General features: G+C 38.9%; 1 protein-coding gene across 5 annotated transcripts in view; it reads left to right on the top strand.

The window, feature by feature from the left end:
- SLC25A12 (solute carrier family 25 member 12) overlaps window positions 1–25569 on the top strand; it is a 130093-nt gene that overhangs the window by 83358 nt on the left and 21166 nt on the right. For 3 of the 5 annotated variants that reach the window (NM_001261376.1, XM_077956124.1, XM_015110309.3), the window contains 5 exon segments: window positions 2651–2735; window positions 14020–14101; window positions 16255–16413; window positions 19490–19542; window positions 20081–20161. In NM_001261376.1, the coding sequence (NP_001248305.1) occupies window positions 2651–2735; window positions 14020–14101; window positions 16255–16413; window positions 19490–19542; window positions 20081–20161 (460 nt within the window). 5 annotated transcript variants of the gene reach the window in all.

The following is a 25569-nucleotide window of genomic DNA, read 5'->3' as shown; positions in this document are numbered from 1 at the left end:
AGGTCTAATTGCAGGATGGTGTTGTAATTAAGACTTCCCATTATTCCCGGCTGTCCAGCTAATTTTGGGGCCATACAGTATTACAGTAAAAAAAAAAAAAATCAGGTTTTTTCTCCTTAGATTGTCAGGGTCAAATTGACATTTGAGAATTGACATTTGAGAATTCCCAGTGGTTGAGAATGCAGCCAAGTGGGGAATCAGATGGAATGGATGGAGAGTTGCCCATAGTGGTCTGGAAGAAAGAAGAGAACCTAGCTTATTTGGTGACTCAGATTTTACCGGGGCATCCCCCTGCAAAATCTCTGGGCCTTGATTGGGGTCCTCAGGGGCGTCCCCCTTTAGGGCCCCATCTTAGTCTGACCTTAGATGGGTGCTGGTACCACTTTGGGAAGGTTCTCTCCACCACTGATGACCCACTGTGAGCCTTCCTTTTGTCCCCGGATGAAGGCCTTGACTTCTAGCATCCTTATAATTTGATAAGGCCATTGTTTCCTGTTCCACTGGAGTGATAGCCATGAACTTTAATAGTAGGAACTAGAAGTTGGATGGATTTCTTTTGTCATGTGGATTTTACAGGTAGTCTCAGGGGGGAAAGGTAGATTTGGAGCATGAAAAATGAAATAATAGGGTTGGCTCTTCCACTCAGGCCCTCAATAAGAGAGGGAATGTTTAAAAATCCACCATCATGACAGTGGACCCCATGTAAGGGCAGGTCATTCTATAAGAATAATATGGTGATGACAAAAGAAACAAGATGTAGAATGTATTCTAAAGATTGTGGGCCCCAAAAGTCCTCAGCAAGTTGAAGGGGAATCAGAATGCCTAAGAGATATCTTTTGCCATTACAAGCTAACTCTTTTTTTTTTTTTTTTTTTTTTTTTTTGAGACGGAGTCTCGCTTTGTCACCCAGGCTGGAGTGCAGTGGCCGGATCTCAGCTCACTGCAAGCTCCGCCTCCCGGGTTCACGCCATTCTCCTGCCTCAGCCTCCCGAGTAGCTGGGACTACAGGCGCCTGCCACCTCGCCCGGCTAAGTTTTTGTATTTTTAGTAGAGACGGGGTTTCACTGTGTTAGCCAGGATGGTCTCGATCTCCTGACCTCATGATCCGCCCGTCTCGGCCTCCCAAAGTGCTGGGATTACAGGCTTGAGCCACCGCGCCCGGCCTACAAGCTAACTCTTTAGGAGCATTTGGCGTAAGGAAAGAGGGCTTAAGTTGACTGAAACGTGTGAATTTGTTCTAGAAGAGCTGCCACTGTCAATTTCATCATACGTAGGGGTTAGGGACTGTAACTAAGAAAGACAGAAAAGAGTACTTACCCATTCTGGGCAGGGCAGCTATCTCCATTCACTTCTTGGCCTTCAGGTAACACCAGAGAGTGGCCCTGGCTAGTTGCCCTCAATTACCAAGGATCTACTAGGAAACAGCCTCTGAAAGACTGAAAAAAAGAAAAGGACTCAGGTCCCTCACCCAAACCAGGCAGTGGTGGTCAGGTGCTTCCACATGGATACCTTTCAGTCTCCTGGGAGAGTGGCCCTGGCCTGACACCTGCTGTTGCCTTCATGCTTAGATGCTGTCTGTGAAGAATCCCGTGTTGGAAAAGGGAAAGAGAGTGGAAGGGGTTCCCCTCTGTGGAGTGGAGGGAGCCCTGCATGGAGATAACTCCAGCCTGTGTCCGAAAAGAAAAAGGGAAAAGGCAAAGAGAAATAAATCCCCACATTTGGGCTTACCTCCTGGCTGACTTGCCAAGATATGTTACCAGTGGAGGGTCTTGACTATAAGTTGTCCAGTTTCTTGGCATGTTGAACAAAGAATTGGACAAAACACACAAAGCAATAGAAGACAAAAGCATAGATTTATTGAAGCAAAAGTATACTCCACATATCAGGAGCAGGCTTGAGCAAGCAGCTCAAGAGCCTTAGTTGCAAATCATCTGGGGTTTAGTACCCGTTAGAAGTTTCCTATTTGTTACACCCTATATAAATGAAGACTTGACCCACAACCAGTTGGAGGCTGAAGTGAAGGCTCAGCCCGTGATCAATTGGAGGCCGAAGTGAAGGCTCAGCCTGCAACCAATCAGAGGCTGAAGTTATCCTACGCAAATGAAGAGTTGGCCCATGAGGCTGAAGTGAAGTCTCCCTGTCTCCAGACCCTATTCTCCTGCCTAAAAATGGGTCAAAACTCAAAGGGTTGGAAAGAACATATCGTTGAAAAAAAAAAAAGAAGAAGTCTCCCTCCTACCCTTGTTCCTTTCCTTGGAGGCAACCAGTATTTATCAGATTTATATGTATCCTTCCCAGATACTTTGTACATGTGCTTTAAATAGATATCCTTAGGGGACACATTTAGTGGGTACGGATAGTCAACCTCTATATTTTGCTTCTGGCAATAATTATTTGATTTTAATATCTATCACTGGAGTCTTACTAAATTTATTCACTCCACATTATTTCTCTGGAGTCTTTTGTTTTTTGTTGATGAAAACAGTTAAAAGGTTTTTTGGTCACTAAAATGATTTGTGTAAATAGGGAAGTAAAGATTTTAAACTATAGTTCGGAGTTTGTTTTTTTTTTTTTTTTTTTGGAGAAAAGATGATTTTGGCATGAGGAGTTTGTCAGTGTCTAACAATTCTTTCTTATATTTTTCCTGAAGGCGCTTGACTTTGGCAGATATTGAGAGAATAGCCCCATTGGCTGAGGGGGCCTTACCTTACAACCTGGCAGAACTTCAGAGACAGGTATGAGTAGTCTCATAAATATGATCACCTTAAAAAATGCTGAACTAGTAGCCTGAGTAGGAGCTGACAGCTTCTGAATGCTGTAAAAATTAAAAATTACTTTCTAGAGAAAGACTTTACTTAGCTTAAAGATTACCTTTATAGAACTACTGTTACCCCCACTTTTATAGAATATATATATACACACACATATATATATATATATATATATATATATTTTTTTTTTTAGATGGAGTCTGGCTCTGTTGCCCAGGCTGGAGTGCAATGGTATGATCTCGGCTCACTGCAACCTCTGCCTTCTGGGTTTAAGAGATTCTCCTGCCTCAGCCTCCCGAGTAACTGGGATTATAGGCATGCGCCACCACAACTGGCTAATTTTTGTATTTTTAGTAGAGTCAAGGTTTTGCCATGTTGGGCAGGCTGGTCTCAAATTTGTGACCTCAGGTATCCACTCACCTCGGCCTCCCAAAGTGCTGGGATTACAGGCATTAGTCACCACGCCCAGCCTATAGAACATTTTTATGAGATAACTAGATTTATGTTTGTGTTTTGTTTTTTGTTTTGTTCAGATAAGGAAAATAAGAGTTCAAACATACATCGGTTTGACCCCCTTCCCCTTAGAATTAGCATTCTTTTCATTTGCCTCGTCACATTTGAAGATAATTGTTAGGTTTACTTTGTATCATTAAACTGGCATTTATAGGGTTTCTAAAATAAAAAAACTTCCCTCAAATGAAATAATTGATTCACTGGGATTGTGCCTTACAGATTACAACCTGGGGAAAAAAAAAGTAGTGAAACCGGAAAGAAAACCTTGACTGTTATTACATTTTTGATAAATATAAATGTTAAGAATGATTAAAACAGTAGCTTCTGAGTCCTATAAAATTAATACAGTCCCATTTCTGATTACAAGTACTATCTTGGTAAGAAAAAGAAATTCCATGAAATTACCTTGAAGAGTGGAATGGAACAGTTTTTAACAAATCTTGTTTTGAGTTGAAACCTCTACTTCTATAGCACTTTCGAAGTTTCAGTGGTAGCAGATGATCACATTGCTTTTGTGTGTGGGTAAGGGTTAGGAAGGCCAGTCATTGTCCTCCTGGTACTTTCCTGCTCCAATAGACATGGAGCCTGCGTTCCTCATAATTCTCTAGGAGAGTGTGATGCCATACTAGGCTAGGCAACATGGGGAGGGCATGGATAAAGAAGACAGGATACAGAGAGAGAGACAGAGAGAGAGAGAGAGAGCGCACGCTACTAAATGTGCATGCTGTAGAAAGAGGCTATGTCTGCTCTTTCTTCATTGCTGCCACATTGGTGAGTAGCCAGGGTTGGTTTGCTGTTATTGGTCACCTTCACCAAATGTGTTAATGAAACATCAAGATATGTTTAAGTGTAGTTCACTTTGGGAAGACTTGGTCGGAAACCTTTCTTCTACTTGAGCTCCATGGAATGATGATTCTGCCTGTGAAACTAATTAGAATTTCCAGTTCTACTTTACATAAGGAACAACAACATTTTGTAGTCAGGTTGAAGCAAATTGAAAATGGAAAAGAAACATTATATCTACGTTTTGTGTTAATAGTTTGTTTACTGTTGTGTAATAAACTTCCTACAAATTAAAATGTATTGTAACTCATTGCAATTTAGCTTCTTTTGTATCAGAAAAACTCTTTTACCTGCTGCCATCAAAGTTTATTTCCAGGCCGGGCCCAGTGGCTTATGCCTGTAATGCCAGCAATTTGGGAGGCTGAGGCAGGCAGATTGCTTGAGCCCAGAAGTTCCAGACCAGCCTGGGCAACATGGCACAACCCCATCTCTACCAAAAAAAAAAAAAAAAAAAGCAAAAAATTAGCCAGGTATGATGGCATGTGCCTGTAGTCCTAGCTACTTCGGAGACTGATGGGGAGGAAGAGACTGATGAGCCCAGGAAGTTGAGGTTGCAGTGAGCCGTGATTGTGCTACTGCACTCCAGCCTGGGCAACAGAGTGAGACCCTGTCTTAAAAAAAAAAAAAAAGAAAAAAGTTTATTTCCATTATGAGGTCTCAAATCCTTTAAAAATAGATAGATTTATTTCAGTTCAGTGATTTTTAAAAAATAAAATTTTATAAAATTACAACATTTAATAAAAGGAAAGAAGGTGAAAATTTTTAAATAAAATTAAAAAAGACATTGAAATATTTAAAGAGCTCTTACTGAATTTAATTTTATTTTTTGTAGTATATACATTTGTGAAAATTTGCTCTTGAATTTTGAAAAATTGCATTTCAAAAGAAGATATTTTGCAGTATTACATGTGTCTATTGATATAACTCTCCCTGAAGGTGTCCTTAATATTTGTAATTGGGAAATATTTCATTTAGCGTATTAAAAACATTGTAAACTGAATTTAAAAGTCTCAACTCATTTCCTCCTCCTCAGTTTTTCTGCCGCTTAGTTTTCTATTCACCCACCTCTCTTGCCCCTAGCAATTTTCCTAGAGGCCATATCTAAAGCTTGTTTTGCAATCTTTGGCACCCTGAGTCTGCGTCCTTCACGTTTCTTCATCCTTAGGAAAGTGATGTAATTTTGCTACTGCTGTGAATTCTTTTTAAGACAGATTCAAGATGATTTGCCTGTCTTCAGTGGCGGTGCTGATGCTTTTATGCTGGGTTGGGTGGCCTCAAGGGTCTTGTCAGATATTTAGGAAATGGGCAGTGATAAAAACCACCATTTTCTTCTTCCCTGGGTCTCTGATTGGTATCCAGAGTGATGGGGAGTGCTTTCTCTGCCTTTCCTTAACCAGTGAGATGGTACAGGGATCTAGAATTTCTAGAGAGCTGGTAGAGGTCTTAGGTATTCTTACATTGTCCCCAAAGGAAGAACCTCAGAGTCTCAGGACACTTTTTCTTTTTTTTTTTTGGTGGAGACAGAGTCTCACTCTGTCACCCAGGCTGGAGTGCATTGGCACAATCACTGTTCACTGCAGCCCTGACCTCCCTGGCTCAGGTGATCCTCCCACCTCAGCCTCCTGAATAGCTGGGACTATAGGCATACACCACCATGCTCAGCTAATTTTTTTTCAGTAGAGACAGGGTTTAGCCATGTTTCCCAGACTGGTCTCAAACTCCTAAGCTTACATTAATCCACTGGCCTTGGCCTGCCAAAGTGCTGGAATTACAGAGTGCATGAGCCACTGCGTTCAGCTAAAATGTTTAATGTTTCCTCTCACATAGAAAATAGTCTTTCTACTGAGGCTTAGGTACAGAGAAATAAAAATTAAGATCTTAAGTATGTGTTTTCCTCTACATTATTATAGGAATAAAATCTGAGAAAATAGAACTCAACCGAAATAATAAATAATTATTAGAGTTTTATAGGAACAGATTTGTGAAGGTTAAGGGTTCAAATTAATGTCCACTAATGGCCATTGTGAAATCTGACCTTTACTGTCCTTGAGATCTAATACAAGTTTATTTGGGCCTCAGTTTTCCCTTTAGTAAAGTGAGTATCTTCATGTATTTCTGAGAAGCCTTCAAGCTCCTGCATTCTGTAAAATGGTATGTATCAATGGATTTTATTTTCAGAATTCTAAATTTATCCTCCTTTTTCCTTTGTAACATTTAAAATTTTGTAAGGAATTCAGGCTGGACTCAAGTAGAATAATATGAAAATATGCTTAAGTTCTTATAGCAACCAAAGTAATAGAATAAACTTTCTTCAATTTTCAGCCTTGAAAAAACATTCTCAGTTAACGTATTTCAGGTTTATGAGGCATTCTAAGGCGGCCATATAGACTACAATCCTAGTGACTCAGTTTTTAACATTCTTTAGTTCACAGAATTACAGTAATGCTAACCATAGCTATTCCCATGTTACTTCCAGAAGATATCTTGATTTGATTCTCTTGTGATTTTTCCTATATTGCCAAATTTGTAGTACATAATTACTTACATTTATTATGCAGAGTATTCTCTTATATGAATATATTAGAAACCTAAATGTAAAATAGGAAGAAGGATGTATGTTTTGTTATCTCACCTTATGAAAGGTATTATGAAAACACTTGTTTATGATGGAGAATCTGTGAGTCCAGAAATAGAAGTTATGAAGGAGACAGTAGTTAAGAGGTTGGCCACTGATTATGTAACATCCTCTCATTCTGTTTCCTCGTTTATTAAATAGGGACAGTATGCCAGGCACAGTGGCTTGTGCCTGTAATCCCAGCACTTTGGGAGGCCAAAGCGGGCAGATTGTTTTGAGCCCAGTAGTTTGAGACCAGCTGGGCAATATGATGAATCTCTGTCTCTACAAAAACATACAAAAAATTAGCCAGGCATGGTAGAATTAGCCAGGTACATGGTAGCACCTGTAGTCTCAGCTATTTGGGAGGCAGAGGTGGGAGGATTGCTTGAGCGCAGGAGTTTGAGACTGCAGTTAGCTGTGATCATACTACTGCACTCCAGCCTGAATGACAGAGCAAGACCCTGTCTCAAATAAATAAATAAATAAATAAATAAAGATAGCAGTATTCATCTTTACAGGATTATTATGAGAATTACATGAGTAATAATACACTTACATTAAGCCTAACACCTGTTAAGCATGCAACAAATGTTAACTGCTATTATTGTGCTTATTATCAAATATGAGAAGCCTGTATAAGCAAACTCCAAGATGGGCTGAAACATATATGTGACACAGTTGCTTAATCTACTCTCATCTACTTCCATTAGGTAAAAGGGGATGAGAAGTGAGGAAAAAGTATTAATATTTCTTTGTATTTTTTTAAGTGCCTGAAATGTTTTATATTTTAATTTTTAAATGCTGGTTGAAATTCTACCAGGCCTATTTTTAAAAATTTTTAGTTAATGATGGATATTCAACAAGGAAAAAAAATCACTACCCCATACCATACACAAAAGTCTTTTTCTGTTCCTAAATGTGAAAGATTAAAGAGGATAACATGAGAGATTCTATTTCTGATCTGGAGATAAGCAGAGATTTTGTAAATAGTACAGAACACCAGTCATAAAGAAAAAGATTAATAAGTTAAACTTCATTAAAGAACTTTTATCAAAATATACCACTAAGAGTGTGAAAAGACAAGTTATACAATAGGCAGAGATATTTGCAATACATTTAAATAATAGAGGATCTGTATCCAGAATATATAGTATAATAAACTTCTGCAAATTTATAAGCAAAAGGCAGGCAATGCAATAGAAAAATTGGCAAAATACCTGAAGAGAAACCTCACAAAAGAGGATATCCAAATGGTAAAGAAAAATAATAGAAAAGTTTAATACCATTAGTACAAGAAAACACACACTAAAACTACAATGGGATGCTATTTTATACTATCCAGATTAATCAAAATTATACTCTGACAATGGCAAGTGTTGTTCAAGAGGTGAAGGAATGGAAATTGCTAGCATCACAACTTTGGAAACTATTTGTCAGTACCACTGCAGTTGAAGAAACACATACCCCGTGACCTGTCGGTTCCTCTCCTGGGAGTAGTCCCTAACAAAAATGTTTACACAAGTGTGTTAAGAGATATGTACAAGAAAGTTTAGGCTGGACGTGGTGGCTCACACCTGTAATCCCAGCACTTTGGGAAGCTGAGGTGGGTGGATCACTTGAGGTCAGGAGTTTGAGACCAGCCTGGCTAACATGATGAATCCCCATGTCTACAAAAAAATACAAAAAATTTAGCCAGGCATGGTGGTGCGCACCTACAGTCCCAGCTTCTCGGGAGGCTGAGGCATGAGAATTGCTTGAACCCAGGAGGTAGAGGTTGCAGTGAACCAGGAATGTGCCACTGCACTTTAGCATGAGCAACAGAGGGAGACTGTGTAAAAAAAAAAAAAAAAAAAAAAAAAAAAGAATGTTTATAGCAACATTATTTGCAATTGCAAAAATATTGGAACAATCTAAATACTCACCATCAGTAGAACGGATAAATATGTTGTGCTATTAAGATGACCTACAGTGAGAGAAATGGAAATTTTGATTTGAGGGAAATGAGATAAAAGAGGAGGTGGATTGCAGAAAGAAGAGGATGTATATTTTTGAAGCATGTTAACAGTTTGGATATTAAAACCAGGTTATAGACCAATTCTGGCCCTATGTGAAAGTGGGAAAACAAACCTTCTCTTTTTCTTTACTGTATATTACATAATTACTTTTTCAACTGTATGGGATAAATGATCTGTGATGGACCTGCTTGGGTATATATGTACTTTCTTTAAAAAAGTTTTGTTTCTATGGGAAATTATATTAAAGCTATAGGCCACTCACTAAAAGAACTATGGAATATAAGCTGGATTGTGTTCTGTCAAAACATTATTGAATTACTAAGAATTATTATTTTAACTTTTAAGTTTGGGGGTACATGTGAAGGTTTGTTACATAGGTAAACATGTGTCATGGGATTTTTTGTACATATTATTTCATCACCCAAGTATTAAGCCCAGTACCCAATAGTTATCTTTTCTGCTCCTCTCCTTTCTCCCCTACTCCTCCCTCAAGTAGACTCCAGTGTCTGTTGTTTCCTTCTTTGTGTTCATAATAAGCTCTTATCACTTAGCTCCCACTTATAAGTGAGAACATAACGGTATTTGGTTTTCTGTTCCTGTGTTAGTTTGCTAAGGATAATGGCCTCCAGCTCCATCCATGTCACTGCAAAAGACAGGATCTCATTCTTTTTTATGGCTGCATATTATAATTTTTTTAATCTTTATTTTGTGTATAGCATTCCTTAGACATAGGACTTTGTTTTCTTTGTGTAATTTGCATTTCTGTGGCCCTTCTTTGAATTTTGGATTCATGAGCACATACAGGAAGACATTACAGTCCATTTAGGAATTCCTTTTTTTGGAACATTTTACCTCTTTCACCTGTGATACTTTACCACAAAAGGAAGTCTGTTCTCAAAAAGAAAATTAGGTTTATGTATTAGCTATTATTTATTAGTCATTTAACTCATTTAAATTATTAGATTTGAAGACTTACTGTAGTCCTTAACACAACTTAACTCCCTTTTTACTGAGAGAAAAGTATGTATTGTTTAGCATTCAGGGGAAAATATATATATATACACACACACACACATATATATATATATATATATTTTTTTTTTTTTTCTCTTCATCTCCTTCTCCTATACTGTCATGGCTTTAGGTTTTAATCTTACTTTGTAAGGCCAAGAATATTGCATTCAAATCCCAGACTATTGAAGTCATAGATGTAATTTGCAGACAGAAAAATTTTGTTTTGTTTCCCCTAGCCTTATTTTGCCATTCCAGTCATACATTTTTGTTTTTATAGAATCTAGCCTTTTTCCCCCCTTCCAATGCTCGAGATAAAAACTTTAGCTATTTTTCCCTTTTATTCTACCCATTAATAGTGTGTCATTTGAAAGAGGTAATTCTCCCTATTGAGTTGGCAGTGTGGTTTGACTTGTTAACTGACATAATCTTGCCTTATCTAATGCATCATCACTGCTCACTGCAGCCTCAACCTCCCAGACTCAAGTGATCCTTCCACTTCAGCCTCTCGAGCAGCTGGGACCCCAGGCATGTACTACCATGCCTGGCTAATTTTTGTATTTTTTGTAGAGATGGAGTTTTACCATGTTGCCCAGGCTGGTCTTGAACTCTTGGGCTCAAGTGATCTGCCTGCCTCAGCCTCCCAAATTGCTGGGATTACTGGTGTGAGCCACCTCACTAGACCTAATTCTCACTTACAAAATAAGATACCTATAACAAAAAAATGAAGAGAACATCTCTTTAAATGAGGAATCAACTTATTTCCTATCACACACATATGCTTAGGGAGTAGGTTAAAAATCATTTAAGATTCTCAACTCTTGTTTTGAAAAACACTTAATTAACCTTGTTAAATATCAAACTTTATGATCATAATCATAACCTTAAGGGAAAGAGCGTCTTTTCCTTTGGCACATTTGCTCACGGCAGGCAATCTTCTTAGTGCTGAGTGTTTTCCTTCAGCCTAAATGCTAAAAATTCAGTACACAGTCATTAATAGGGATGACAGCGATAGCATTTCATTTATGAATATTCATGAAGTGAAATCCATAGCATTAATTACATTTACATACCTGAATACAAGCGAGCCATAAGTGATAACTAAGCCTTAAAAAAAATGTTGCTGACCATATATTGTATGTTTTCTTTTAAATGTTATTTAATAAGGGCGAAGGTGACATTTCTGTCAAAAGGCATTTGGGTATTTATAGTTAGAAATGTTTTTAGCAAAGAATTAAAGCACAGTATAATCCTTCAGTTTTCATAGGATTTTGTAGGGCTTATAAATGTTCTTTAAAGGAAGAAAGTATAAAGAAAAATACAGGTGGTTGAATACAGGAGAAACCTTTTATATGAATAAGGGAATTAATGGTTACTTGATGCTTATTTAGGATCATAGGCTTTTTATTCTATGAGTTTTAATTCAACATATTTTGAAAGGATACATGATTGAAAATAATTCATAATTTATGAGAATGAGATTTATTTCCTTTTTTTTTTTTTTTTTTTTTTTTGAGACGGAGTCTCGCTCTGTTGGCCAGGCTGGAGTGCAGTGGCGCGATCTTGGCTCACTGCAAGCTCCACCTCCCGGGTCCACGCCATTCTCCTGCCTCAGCCTCCCGAGTAGCTGGGACTACAGGCGCCCGCCACCTCGCCCGGCTAATTTTTTGTATTTTTAGTAGAGACGGGGTTTCACTGTGGTCTCGATCTCCTGACCTTGTGATCCGCCCGCCTCGGCCTCCCAAAGTGCTGGGATTACAGGCGTGAGCCACCGCACCCGGCCGAGATTTATTTTCATCCAGTTTTGTGATTGAGAAACTCTTAAGTGGGGGAAATAACGTTCTATATACATTTTTTTTTTTTGAAGCAGAGTCTTGCTCTGTCACCCAGGCTGGAGTGCAGTGATTTGTGATCTCAGCTCACAGCAACCTCCACCTCCAGGTCCAAGTGATGCTCCCACTTCAGCCTCCCAAGTAGCTGGGATTATAGGCACCTACCACTACACCTGACTAATTTTTGCATTTTTAGTAGAGATAGAGTTTCACCATGTTGGCCAGGCTGGTCTTGAACTCCTGACCTCAAGTGATCCGCCCACCTCAGCCTCCCAAAATGCTAAGATTACAGGTATGAGCCACTGCGCCGGCCCAGTACATTTTTAAAGAAGTTAAAAACATATGCCAGTGTGTTTAGTAGGTAGCATAATAGCTATATTGATTTTAAAATGTAAGCTAAAATGCCTTTGTTTGGACTCCTGTTACAAATTACCATAGGTGGTTTAGATAACAAACATTTATTTCTCATAGTTCTAGAGGCTAGAAACTACAAGATCAAGGTGCTGGCTGATTCATTTACTGGTAAGGGCCCTGTTCCTAGTCTGTAGACGCAGGCTTCTTGTTATATCCTTGTTATATGAGGGAGAGATAGAGGGAGGTCATCTTTCTTGTGTCTTTTCTTATAATGGCACTAATCCTATCATGAGGGCTCCATTTTCATGACCTAATTACTACCCAAAGTTGCCACCTTCACATACTATCACACTGGGCAGTAGGGTCTCAACACATGAATTTTGGGGAGTCACAAGCATTGAATCCATAGCAATGCCATAACTTGAATTCCTTCAAAGTATATAAGATTAAATATCATCACTGCCTTGAAAGGACAGATTGTGTTTATGTTTTCAACTGTTGTCTTTGAAACAAAGTATCAGAATTAACTGGTTAATCAACATTTTAGAAACTCATTGAAGCATATTCAGTTAATTATACTGAAGCATATTCAATATAGTGGGCCCTCCATCTGCTTGAGTGCCATGTCCTTGGATTCAACCAACTGTGGTTGGAAAATATTTGGGAAAAAACAAACAATAAAAAATAACACTACAACAATAAAAAATACAAAATTTAAAAATTCAGCATAACAATTATTTACATCTTATTTACCTTATATTAGGTATTAGTAATGTATAGATGATTTAAAATATACCAGAGGATGTGCATAGGTTATATGAAAATACTACACCATTTTAGATCAGGGACATGAGCATCCATGGATTTTGGTATTCGAAAGCAGTATCAGGAATACTTTTGTGCCAGGTGAGGTGGCTCGTGCCTGTAATCCCAGCACTTCGGGAGGTTGAGGTGGGAGGATTGCTTGAGCTCAAGAGTTTGAGACCAGCCTGGACAACATAGACAGACCCCATCTCTACAAAAAAATTTAAAAATTAGCTGGGCATGGTGACATGCATCTGTAGTTCTAGCTACTTCGGAGGCTGAGGCAGTGGGATGGCCTGAACCTGGGAATTTGAGGCTGCAGTGAGCCGTGTTTGTGCCACTACATTCCAGCCTGGGCATCAGAGTGAAACTCTGTCTCCAAAAAAAGAAAAAAAAAAAAGAATATTTTTGCATTAATTAATAAGTGAAATATAAAATTACTTAGAAACATTTATCCCATTCTTTTATAATTTCTATTTTTGTATATACTTTAAAATCCATCTTATATATAATTGTATAATGTATATTAGATTTTTGTATATATAATTAAGACATTGGCAAGTATGTTAACTTTTTATTTAGTTTATTCTGTCATTTCATACTGTTTACATAGTATAGAAGGTCTTTTCATAATGAATATTAAAGAACAAGACTGACACACTAGTATAGACAAGTTATCTTAGATCCTTTCTTTATGCTATGGGATACCTGTGAAATAACATCTGGTGGAATTTTTCTCTTTATTATTATTATAGATTTTATGTTAGAACTATGACAGTAGTCATTAGAGATGGTAGATTATGATCAATATTCTCCGATTTAAGAATCAAGTTAATTTTTTATACTTTAGAAAGCTTTTTAAATTTTAAGTTAAAGAAGGAAAAAAAATTTATAACTGAAATGCTTGTTTACCTGAAAGATTCACTTCTGTAAACTGATAGTGTATTCCCCCAACAGTAGCAGATAAATGAGGTATTAATAGGCTTGTAAAAATTGGGGTAAGGGGGAAGCTACTGTGTATTTGGCTTAATATGGTTTTTAAATGCTGATGATAGAGTTATCTATTTTTAAATACATTGCTTTCATTTTTGGCTACATGAATATCCTATTTTCTTCTTTTGGAAAATATACTACTGCATTACCAATATCACTTTTAGGTTTTGTTTTTTCTTGTCTTAAAATAGTCAAATTGTAGTTTTCTTCACTTGCTGTGTGCTCTTTCAAGATTTTTTTTTTACTTGCTTTCTTCTTCTTTGCAGCAGTCTCCTGGATTAGGTAGGCCTATCTGGCTCCAGATTGCCGAGTCTGCTTACAGATTCACTCTGGGCTCAGTTGCTGGAGGTGAGTGACATGTCTGTGTGCTGTTTGAGGCTTGTGTTAATGTAATCTTATCTCACTAGACTAAGGCAGATCAGCAAAGGTGTAGTTCATTGTTCCCATGGGTCACGACTTCAGGGCTTTCTGAAGTGTTCTTTATTTTTACCTATGATCAGGGGACTTGTCATAGCAATGACTGTGGACCATCTGGCTCCAGTCTGTCTTCAGGACAAAACCTCTGTAATGATGTGAAAGTCTGGGATGCAGTGCTGCACTCTCCTTAATCATACTGGCTAAGGCCAGTATAAAAAAGTGGAAAATGAAACTGTTTATGGGGCAGGTTAAGAAATTGAGATTTGCTATTATCCTTATCATACTAACGCAGGAACAGAAAACCAAATACCGCATGCTCTCACTTATAAGTAGGAACTAAATAGGAACTTATGAACCCAAAGAAGGAAACAGACGCTGGGGTCTACTTGCGGGGGAAGGTGGCAGGAAGGAGGGGAGCAGAAAAAATAACTATTGGATACTGGGATTAATACCTGAGTGATGAAATATGTACAACAAACGCCCATGACATGTGTTTACCTATGTAACAAACCTTCATATATACCCTACACCTAAAATAAAACTGAAAAAAAAAAAAAAAAAAAAAGAAATTGAGATTTGAGATATGAATCCAGAACCTCATGAAATAAAACAGCGTCTCAAAGTGATTCACAGTCAAAATTTGAGAGACTGTTTTTGCTTAGATACTCTAAATAGAAAATGTGTACAATCGGCCGGGCACGGTGGCTCAAGCCTGTAATCCCAGCACTTTGGGAGGCCGAGGCAGGTGGATCACGAGGTCAGGAGATAGAGACTATCCTGGCTAACATGGTGAAACCCCGTCTCTACTAAAAATACAAAAAACTAGCCGGGCGTGGTGGCGGGCGCCTGTAGTCTCAGCTACTTGGGAGGCTGAGGCGGGAGAATGGCGTGAACCCGGGAGGCGGAGCTTGCAGTGAGCCGAGATCACGCCACTGCACTCCAGCCTGGGAGACACAGCGAGACTCCGTCTCAAAAAAAAAAAAAAAAAAAAAGAAAATGTGTACAATCTGAAGTTGCTTTGTTGAGAAGAAACTAGCAGGTGTGATTAAAATGCTTACGATTTTTTAAGATAAGCCTGAACTCAAAATACTTTTTTTTTTTCTTTTCACTGTCAGTTTTAGAAGTTGCAAACCAGGTTTCGGCTTTCAGCAGTCAAAGTGTGTAATACTTTCGTTCATGTAAATAAATTTTTCAGTCCCTGAGAAATTTTAAAGCAGAGCCATATTTTCTTTTTTCTTTTTTTTTTTTTTTGAGACAGAGTCTCGCTCTGTCGCCCAGGCTGGAGTGCAGTGGCCAGATCTCAGCTCACTGCAAGCTCCGCCTCCCGGGTTCCCGCCATTCTCCTGCCTCAGCCTCCCGAGTAGCCGGGACTACAGGCGCCCGCCACCTCGCCCGGCTAGTTTTTTGTATTTTTTAGTAGAGACGGGGTTTCACCGTGTTAGCCAGGATGGTCTCGATCTCCTGACCTCGTGATCCTCCCGTCTCGGCCTCCCAGAGTGCTGGGATTACAGGCTTGAGCCACCGTGCCCGGCCTCATTTTCTTTCAAACCAAATTCTATACATAGGGATAGGATAATGTTGAAATGTGTCTCCAATATTGTGGTTGTAACTATGATTAATTTACCGAGATGCTTTATTAAACTAAATTTTAAAATTGTAGCCACCTAGTGTACGGATATAGTCATTTTAAGAAGTAACTGGCATAATATTTAGGCATTTAATGGAAAATATAAGTAAATGTTTTATATAATAGTTTAATGTTGTTATTATAGAAAACTGAGTGTTAACTATCTAATTTGGGAAGTGACTCGATAATCCACTCTGTAATTTATGAACCTAAGATATCAAAGAGCATTCTTGACAGTTGTTCTCTGAAGCAGCTGTATTTATGGATTTCAGTGGTTGCTATAGCCTGCTACCTCTAAGGTGTGTGTGAGGGAAAGAAAAATACTAACATAAAGTCTCTTTTGTGAGAATACATATTGTGTTTTATTTTTTCATCCTTTAAGATAAGATTTGTCATCCTTATGGACTCTCCATTTAATTGTGTTCTTTTTTAAGCCTAAAAATTCTTCTGTTTGTAGCTGTGGGAGCCACTGCAGTGTATCCTATAGATCTGGTGAAGACCCGAATGCAAAACCAGCGTGGCTCTGGCTCTGTTGTTGGGGAGCTGATGTACAAAAACAGCTTTGACTGTTTTAAGAAAGTCTTGCGTTATGAGGGCTTCTTTGGACTCTACCGGGGTGAGTAAGCAAATCCCAGCTGCTGAAGTTAGTGATTTGATCTCACAAGCAGCAGATTTTAACTCACTAATTATGGAAGCCAATATGTAGTATGCCTAACCAGACTAGGTCTGTTTCTCTCTTTTTATTTTCTCTTTGCTCATTTCCCTTTTTACATTCTTTCTGGTGATTAGCAATATTAATCTGCAAACAAGGTCTTCATTTCTTCTTCTTGCTATTTATATTTCTTGGTATCCAAATTATGTGTTTGTCCCAACATGGGTCTATGTCACCATGCTTCTGCAAACCAAGGCATATATCTGCAGGTGGAATACAAGGATGATAGCTAAGAAATAGAGAGCTGCTTTTCTCAAAGAATTAAAGAGGAGAAATACATCTCTTTTCTGCGAAAAAGAAGCCAGGCTACCACTCAAAGATGAGTTTACCCTCCATATATTTGTTTCAACTGAAAGAAATATCAAATGTTTTTGTCTCTTTCAGGGAACATTTATAAATTTTTTCCAATGAGTCATGTGAAGGTTTAAAAAAAAAAAAAAAAGAAAAAAAGGAAAAACCCTTTGGTTCCAAGTCTAATTCTTGCTCCTTTCCCCCACTTAGCTCAGAGGTGTACAGTCAAAACAGAGAGATTTTCTTTTGCAGGGAATGTTAGCAGCCATTCTAGACTGAGCACAGTGCAGTTGGCAACAGAGGCAGCAGCCCCATGCAGAATTCTCCCCACCCCTCGTTGTCTTTGTAGGAACTTGTCTCTTTGGAGAGAGAATGACTTTCATGTATGTGTTTCCACATTAGAATATAGGGTTTCCTTTGGGAGGGAGATTAATTTTTTAATCTCTTTGGGCGCCACTTGGGATTCTTTGAAAATGCTCTCTACATGCTCAAGTCCAGGCCATTTATGTAATTTACTGTACTTGTTTGTTTGCACACACAAGCTCATTAATCCCTAGCCTATTCTGAGCTCTGTTGAACTATTTGGCTTAGAAATCTTCCTAAGAAAGACTGGGCCCGAACAAAGCTTTGGGCTCATGGACAGGAGAAAAAAAACACCTCTGGTTAACATTATATACAGGTATTCAATCAAAAAATATAACTCCGATAAACTCATAATTGAAGTAGAGGGTCACAAGGATGTTCATTTTTAGCATTATGTATAGAATAAGAGGAGAGAGTCATTCTGAAATCAAACTAGGCTCAAGTACCTTGCTCTTGAGAATGAATGTGATGAGTTTTCCTCAAATATTCAGAACTGTAGCCTCTTTGAATTCCACCTGTACAGCATGTACCCTGTGGAAAGGGGAACAGTATCCAGAACGCAGATCTTTCTGTGTGAATGCTTGTTTTAACTGATTAAACCCTGCATATCCACATTTTATGTAATAGGGAATCAAGGTTAAGTGGCATTAAGGTTGTTTTTTTCCTTGATACCTTCAGTGTTTCTTTGTTGAATAATGACCTTTCTCCTCTTTGGTATACTTTTAAATTGCAAAGAAAATGTCCCCTATTAAAAGGAACCTAGATATTTACTGCACAGTTTAGCCTTCTCAATGAATAGGTGCTTACAGAAGATTTCATTTGAGAGGGATGTCATGTTAATTAAATGGATGCAATATAGCAAGTAGGGGAGGGGATTGTTGGTTTTATTCAGGATGTAAGCTCATAAAAGCAGTTCTTTAAATGAGAGACTTTTGTATTAGGGAGAAGATTGTAGGAGTCCTGTATGTGAGCACTATGATTATTGAGATTGTCATATATTGCTTGGAACTGGTCCATTATTCTGTCAGATGATTGACAAAATTGTTGACAGATTAGCTAAATTTCTTTGCAGGCAACAATGATAAAATGACACAAATCAGTACTTTATTAAATTCCATGAGCCTTATTGAGGCGAGTTGTAAAACAAATATGCATGCTGACATGGTTGTATGGGAGTTAGATTAAAAGTAATTGAGCCTGATAATCACGAGGGTTAGAAAGTTAAGACTGCCATCTGCTGATTTGTTCTTTTAAATCAGTCTGCTACCCATGAAAAGTGTGTGTGGATTTTGTGTGTATCATTGATAATTCAGTCTGACTGACAGTAGCCAATATGTATGATTACTTGCTGGTTCTCAGCTTATGGAAAATCACTCAGCAGTATCCTCAAAGCAGGCTGCAGATCAGCAGTCAGCAAGCAGGCAAACACATATATAACTCCCGTTTGGCTGGATGATTTAAAGAATATAAAATGTTTATTGTTAGCATCTTTAAAAAATGTATAGGAAAAAGTATGCTAACAATTCGGATAAGCTGTGTGCTTTAGAAAGCTGAGCCCAACAGATGTTGTTTATTTTTTTCTTTTCCAGTTTACAACCAGCCTGGGAAATGTAACTTTCTAAGGATTATGATTTCCTTTGTTTTGAGGGGATTCTTTTAAAATGTCTTAAGCTTGACATATATTAGTAAATAAGAATACAACAGGCATATGTTTTTGCTTATAGGAGATACTCATTATACAATACTTAAAACTGCATTTTTCTTTGCAGTTTTGGCTTCCTTTTAAATAAATGAATATTGAATGCTGTGTCTCTCTGAAGAGATTATGGGAGTTAGTGTTCTATAATAACCAAGCCACTGTATGCCATTATGTAGGTAGTACAGTTTGTGGCAAAATCTGGGTATGCTTAACAGCATGCTTTTCAGAGCTTTTCCAAGTGTACAGTGTCTGTGTATGTTTATATGTTTTTGGTTATAACAAGGGAGGGAATTTGGTTACATTTTCATTGGCAGTGTTCCCAGAATAGAGAAGACCCATGGCTCTGTTTCTTCCTCATGGACTTTTTGGGAAGTGTTGGATAACCGGGCTTTAAAGTAAGCATGCTTAAGAAGAGGATTTATAGCCTCAAGAAACATGACATTATACTGTATTTGTAAATAATGATTACATATGTATACAGAGTTTTCAGGATAATCTTTTTCCCATTTTAATGAAAACTCTAAAATGTTTGATGGGTAAATAATATGGGGGAAACTCCTTGTTGTTGGGCTTGTGTTTTCGTGTCTGGTACATCTATATTGCTGATGATTCTGTCCCTTTACCTAGGTCTGATACCACAGCTTATAGGGGTTGCTCCAGAAAAGGCCATTAAACTGACTGTAAGTTTCTCTCTAACTGAATTTGTGTCATTTGTTTAGATTACCATTAAGCCAAAAAACTGAAGTCAAGGCTCGGCATGGTAGCTTATGACTATAATCCCAGCATTTTGGGTGGTGGGAGGATCACTTGAGACCAGGAGTTCCAAACCAGCATAAGCATAGTAAGAATTCAGCTCTGCCAAAACAACAACAGCAACAAAAATGGAAAATTAGCCAAGTGTGGTGACACATGCCAAGAGGCTGATATGGGAGGATTGCTTGAGTCCAGGAATTTGAGGCTGTAGTGAGCTATGATCATGCCACTGCACTCCAGCCTGAGCAACAGAGCGAGACCCTGTCTCAAAAACAAAACTAAAATTGATACTGCCGACACTGGCACACTATCACAGAATTTGTAAAACTTTAATTTTACATATAAGCATTTGATAATTTTTAATTTTATCATAAGACAAATATTTTGCTGGCTTGGAAAAGCAACAGTGTGCCAGAAGAGAAACAGTTGGGAATTTTGGTTAACTGATGTTGTCTTTCTAATTAGGTTAATGATTTTGTTCGGGACAAATTTACCAGAAGAGATGGCTCTGTTCCACTTCCAGCAGAAGTCCTTGCTGGAGGCTGTGTAAGTATTACTCTTAGGCGCTTCTTGTGACAAATATATTCTGTTAACCTTTTTGCACAGATATGATAGATATCTGAGTGACATTTCCCTTGAACTCAAGGGATTCTAAGCAGGTTTTCTCGATAATCATATGGAATAACTTTTAAATGTTATTGTAAAAGCTAACTGGTTTTGAGTATAGAAAAGAGGTGGCATTTTCCGCCAGTTACAATGGTGATCATTAAAAAGTCAGGAAACAACAGATGCTGGAGAGGATGTGGAGAAATAGGAACACTTTTACACTGTTGGTGGGAGTGTAAATTAGTTCAACCATTGTGGAAGACAGTGTGGCGATTCCTCAAGGAGCTAGAACTAGAAATACCATTTGATCCAGCAATCCCATTACTGGGTATATAACCAAAGGATTATAAATCATGCTACTATAAAGACACATGCACAAATATGTTTATTGTGGCACTATTCACAATAGCAAAGACTTGGAACCAACCCAAATGCCCATCAATGACAGACTGGATTAAGAAAATGTGGCACATATACGCCATGGAATACTATGCAGCCATCAAAAAGGATGAGTTCATGTCCTTTGCAGGGACATGGATGAAGCTGGAAACCGTCATTCTCAGCAAACTATCGCAAGAACGGAAAACCAAACACATGTTCTCACTTATAGGTGGGAATTGAACAATGAGATCACTTGGACACAGGACAGGAAACATCACACACTGGGGCCTGTCAGGGGTTGGGGGTTTGGGGGAGAGATAGCATTAGGAGAAATACCTAATGTAAATGATGAGTTGATGGGTGTAGCAAACCAACATGGCACATGTATACATATGTATCAAACCTGCACGTTGTGCACATGTACCCTAGAACTTAAAGTATAATGATAAAAAAAAAAAGAGGTAACGTTTTCATCAGCTCTATCTCTTTGATGCTCCTAAAGCATTATCTTCCAGACTTTTTTAAAAGTTCTAATTCCTATTCCTTTTAAGAAATGGAGTACAGAAAATATAGTAGTGGGTAGAGTTACCATTCGTATATGTTAACTGGAACTTTAAAACAAGTGTGAGATGGCTGATTAATTGGGCCCTTATATCTTAGATATAGGACTGAGTAAGCCATTGTTTAATTATAATTTTTCTTCTTTAGAGGCCAGAGGGTATGGCAAACAATAATAATGGTAACTACATTTCAACTGTTGACAGAAATTCTGAACCCAGAGACTGATATTTACTTAGGGCACAAAGGTTTCTGTCTTTAAAGTGTAAGCATGACATTGGCTTTGGACCAATTCTTAAATCTGTTTGCAACTCAACTAATTTCATTTGTGGTATTTGTTTCATATTTGATAATGTATGGTTCGTTTAAGACTTGTTTAGTCCATTTTATTCTTGGAAACATTAATAACTTCCAGTTGAATTGGCTGACAGTCTTGGCTAAAACTTCCTCAGTTGCTTGTGAAACCTGAAGTGATGAGGTCAGTGACCCTGGCAACATTTAATTCAGAGACACTGCCTCGGGGGTCAGAGAGAGAGAGAGGTTGCTTCAGGTTCTCTTTGATATGTGTCAGTGTGGCACATACCTGAGTCCTCACCTTTCTGCAGAGTTGCTTTGGTAGAGGTGGACTGCTGTGTGGGTGTGTGTGTGCCTGTATGCATGCCCCAGCACATTCTCAGGAAGGAAATCTCTTTGGCTACATTTCTTTTTTAATGAAGAGTAAACAGTGGACATAGAATAAAACTTTTGCTTAGGTGGATCACCAGAAATGAAGTTTCTCTTTTTCCTTTATTCCAATTAGATTCTGTAATTGGTTCTTGTCTAGAGAGAGAATCTTTGCCAATCATAAATATTCTTTTTCTTGGTCGTTTTAAGTTTCTTTTTTTTTTTTTTTTTTTTTGAGACGGAGTCTCGCTCTGTCGCCCAGCCTGGAGTGCAGTGGCCGGATCTCAGCTCACTGCAAGCTCCGCCTCCCGGGTTTACGCCATTCTCCTGCCTCAGCCTCCCGAGTAGCTGGGACTACAGGCACCCGCCACCTCGCCCGGCTAGTTTTTTGTATTTTTTAGTAGAGACGGGGTTTCACCGGGTTATCCGGGATGGCCTCGATCTCCTGACCTCGTGATCCGCCCGTCTCGGCCTCCCAGAGTGCTGGGATTACAGGCTTGAGCCACCGCGCCCGGCTTAAGTTTCTGTTTGGTTAAGCTTTCTAAGTCATTTTTATGACAGCACATGCATACCTTTGCCAGAAATCTTCTAAGTCATGCTCTTTCTGTTCCATGTAACTAATTATTTGTTTCTATTTGCAATATCCAGGTTTTTGGCCATTAAGCTGACCTGTTTCCATGTCTGACATGTGACCTAAGTGGTTAAACCAAAATAAGATATTTAGTTCCTTTGTTCTTCCTAGCTACAGACCCTCTTTATAGGTTTGAACTTTAGGAATTTTTATTGAAGTCTGGGGTGCCTTGAGGGTTGTGCTGACACTCTAAATCTCTTCCTTAATCATGACTCATTTCTGGAGGCTTTGATGGATTATCTAGCGGGAAATTGACAGCATGAAAAATATCAGATTGGACTCTAGGCAGAATGATAAGGTTGTCTGCAGTTCTTCACCACAAACGTTTTCTGCTTCCTCCTTTGCTCTAAATCTCTTCTTTCAGGAAGAAGAAAAAAGTGCAATTATTGAGTTTCTACTGACAAATTCACTTATACCATGGTATAAATGATTTTTAAAGCATAATTCATTGTTTCTCCCCAAAGTCTATAAATTTCAACAGAGAATAAAGTCTTCAAAAGGATGAGTCTCTCTTTATAGAATATCAGGCTTTGTGGAACATAGGATATGCCATTTCCTAAATGATACCTGGCAAACAGCCAACAGATTAACACTGTGAAGAGTGGCTGCCTGTGAGCCTGACCCTGAGTCCTCACCATCCTGGGTAGTGGTGGTGATACGATGTATGATGTCCTTGTGGCTTTTGGCTGAGTGCTGTCAGTGCCACTAGTGTGAAGAATACTGCTGTTCTTCCAAAAATTACCCAATTTTAAAGATGCACCTAATGCGTTAACCTAATGTAGGTTAATTAGGAAGAAATGGCTCAAACTGAGTTCTAGGCATTTTTTCCCAGAGGAAGGATTAGCTAGGACCTAGGCCTTGAGTTCCCTGTAGATGAGAGGGAAATTTTATTGCCATGGAAATGACAATATTCTCTTTTAGGAAAAATGGTGTGTGTTAACTAGATCATGAAGTGACCTGGAAGTGAAAATCTCTAGTCCTTGGGCATTATATATTTTGTTGTTGTTGTATGTTTTGTTTTATGATCTGGTTATTTTATTTATTTATTTATTTTTGTTTTTTTGAGACAGAGTTTCTCTCTTGTTGTCCAGGCTGGAGTGCAATGTCACGATCTTGGCCCACCGCACCCTCCACCTCCCAGTTTCAAGTGATTCTCTTGCCTCAGCCTCCCTAGTAGCTGGGATTACAGGCATGTGCCACTGCGCCCAGCTAATTTTGTATTTTTAGTGGAGCCAGGGTTTCTCCATGTTGGTCAGGCTGATCTCGAACTCCCGACCTCAGGTGATCCACCCGCCTCGGCCTCCCAAAGTGCTGGGATTATAGGCGTGAGCCACTGTGCCTGGTCTTTATGATCTATTTTTAAAGGCATGTGATTTTTGTTTTTTGTTTGTTTGTTTTTCTTCTTTTTCGAGACAGTATCTCAGTCTTGCCTGGGCTGAAGTCGAGTGGTGCAATCTCAGCTCACTGCAGCCTTGACCTCCTGGACTCTGGGGCTCCTCCCATCGCTAAGCCTCCCCAGTAGCTGGGACTATAGGCGCATGCCACCATCCTCTGCTAATTTTTGTATTTTTTGTAGAGATGGGGTTTTGTCATGTTGCCCAGGCTGGTCTTGAACTCCTGGGCTCAAGCAACCCACCTGCCTTGGCCTCCTAGTTTTGGGATTACGGGTGTGAGTCACCAGGCTGGCCAAGGCCTGTGATTTTTGATACATGCAAAATAATACAAACAGTATAATTATAGAATAATAATAAAATGAGCATCCCCATGGTTCTAGCACCCAACTTAACTAAAACTTTACTATTGTTAATGCTGATTATTGCTTTTGATGTAGCTTGAATCAGCTAATGACCAAACATACTTTTCTTACTGGGCTGAACATTTTATAGGGATTATCTCATTATTATTCCCAACTAGAGTTGAAAAAACTAAAACCTTAGTGAAATCCAAATTTGGACTTAGTAAATGTCAAAATTGTGATTCAAACCACTTCTATCTCCAAATCCATATTCTTTTACACTTGATGTAGGTTTTCATTTATTTGTTCTTTCATATATTCACTTATTCATTGAATACCTGATATGTTTCATGCAAATTTTAAAACCCAGCTTTAGGCTGGGTGCAATGGCTCACGCATGTAATCCCAGTACTTTGGGAGGCCGAAGCAAGTGGATCACCTGAGGTCAGGAGTTCGAGACCAGCCTGGCCAATATAGTGAAACCCCGTCTCTACTTAAAATACAAAAAAATTAGCTGGGTGAAGTGGCGCGTGCCTGTAGTCCCAGCTACTTGGGAGGCTGAGGTAGGAGAATCGCTTGAACCCAGGAGGCGGAGGTTGCAGTGAGCTGAGATCGTGCCACTGTACTCCAGCTTGGGCAACAGGGTGAGACTCTGTCTCAAAAAAAAAAAAAGGAAAAATAACAGCTTTGTTGAGATATACTTACCATACAGTTCCCCCATTTAATGCGTATAAAATTCAGTGTTTTGTTGTGAAACCATCACCACAATCAATTTTAGAACATTTTTATCAACACAGAAAGAAACCCAGTACCTTTTAGCTATTACTTCTCAGTCTTCCCACGCCATCCCTAAGACCTAGGCAACTGTGTTGCCCAGGCAGGAGTGCAGTGGTACGATCAAGGCTCACAGCAACCTTGAACTGCCAGCTCAAGCAGTCCTCCCACCTCAGCTTCCCTAGTAGCTAGGACTACGGGTGTTTGCCACCACCCTCAGCTAATTTTTAAATTTTTCATAGAGACAGGGTCTCACTTGCCCTGGCTGGCCTTGAGCTCCTGGCCTCAAGCAATCCTTCTGCCTCCTCCTCCCAAAGTACTAGAGTTACAGGTATGAGCCACTGCACTTGGCCTCTAGGCAACTATTAATATACTTTCTGTTTTTATAAATTCACCAATTCTGAATATTTTATATAAATGGAGGCTGGGCATGGTGGCTCATGCCTGTAATCCCAGCACTTTGGGAGGCTGAGGTGGGTGGATCACTTGAGGTCAGGAGTTTGAGACCAGCCTGACCAACATGGTAAAACCCCATCTTTACAAAAAATGCAAAAATTAGCCAGGCGTGGTGGCAAGTGCTTTTAATCCCGCCTACTTGGGAGGCTG

This window comes from Macaca mulatta, chromosome 12 (assembly GCF_049350105.2).
Source record: "Macaca mulatta isolate MMU2019108-1 chromosome 12, T2T-MMU8v2.0, whole genome shotgun sequence".
In the NCBI taxonomy this organism is placed as follows: domain Eukaryota; kingdom Metazoa; phylum Chordata; class Mammalia; order Primates; family Cercopithecidae; genus Macaca; species Macaca mulatta.
The sequence above is the reverse complement of the archived record's forward strand: the minus strand, read 5'-3'. Positions and strand labels throughout refer to the sequence as shown.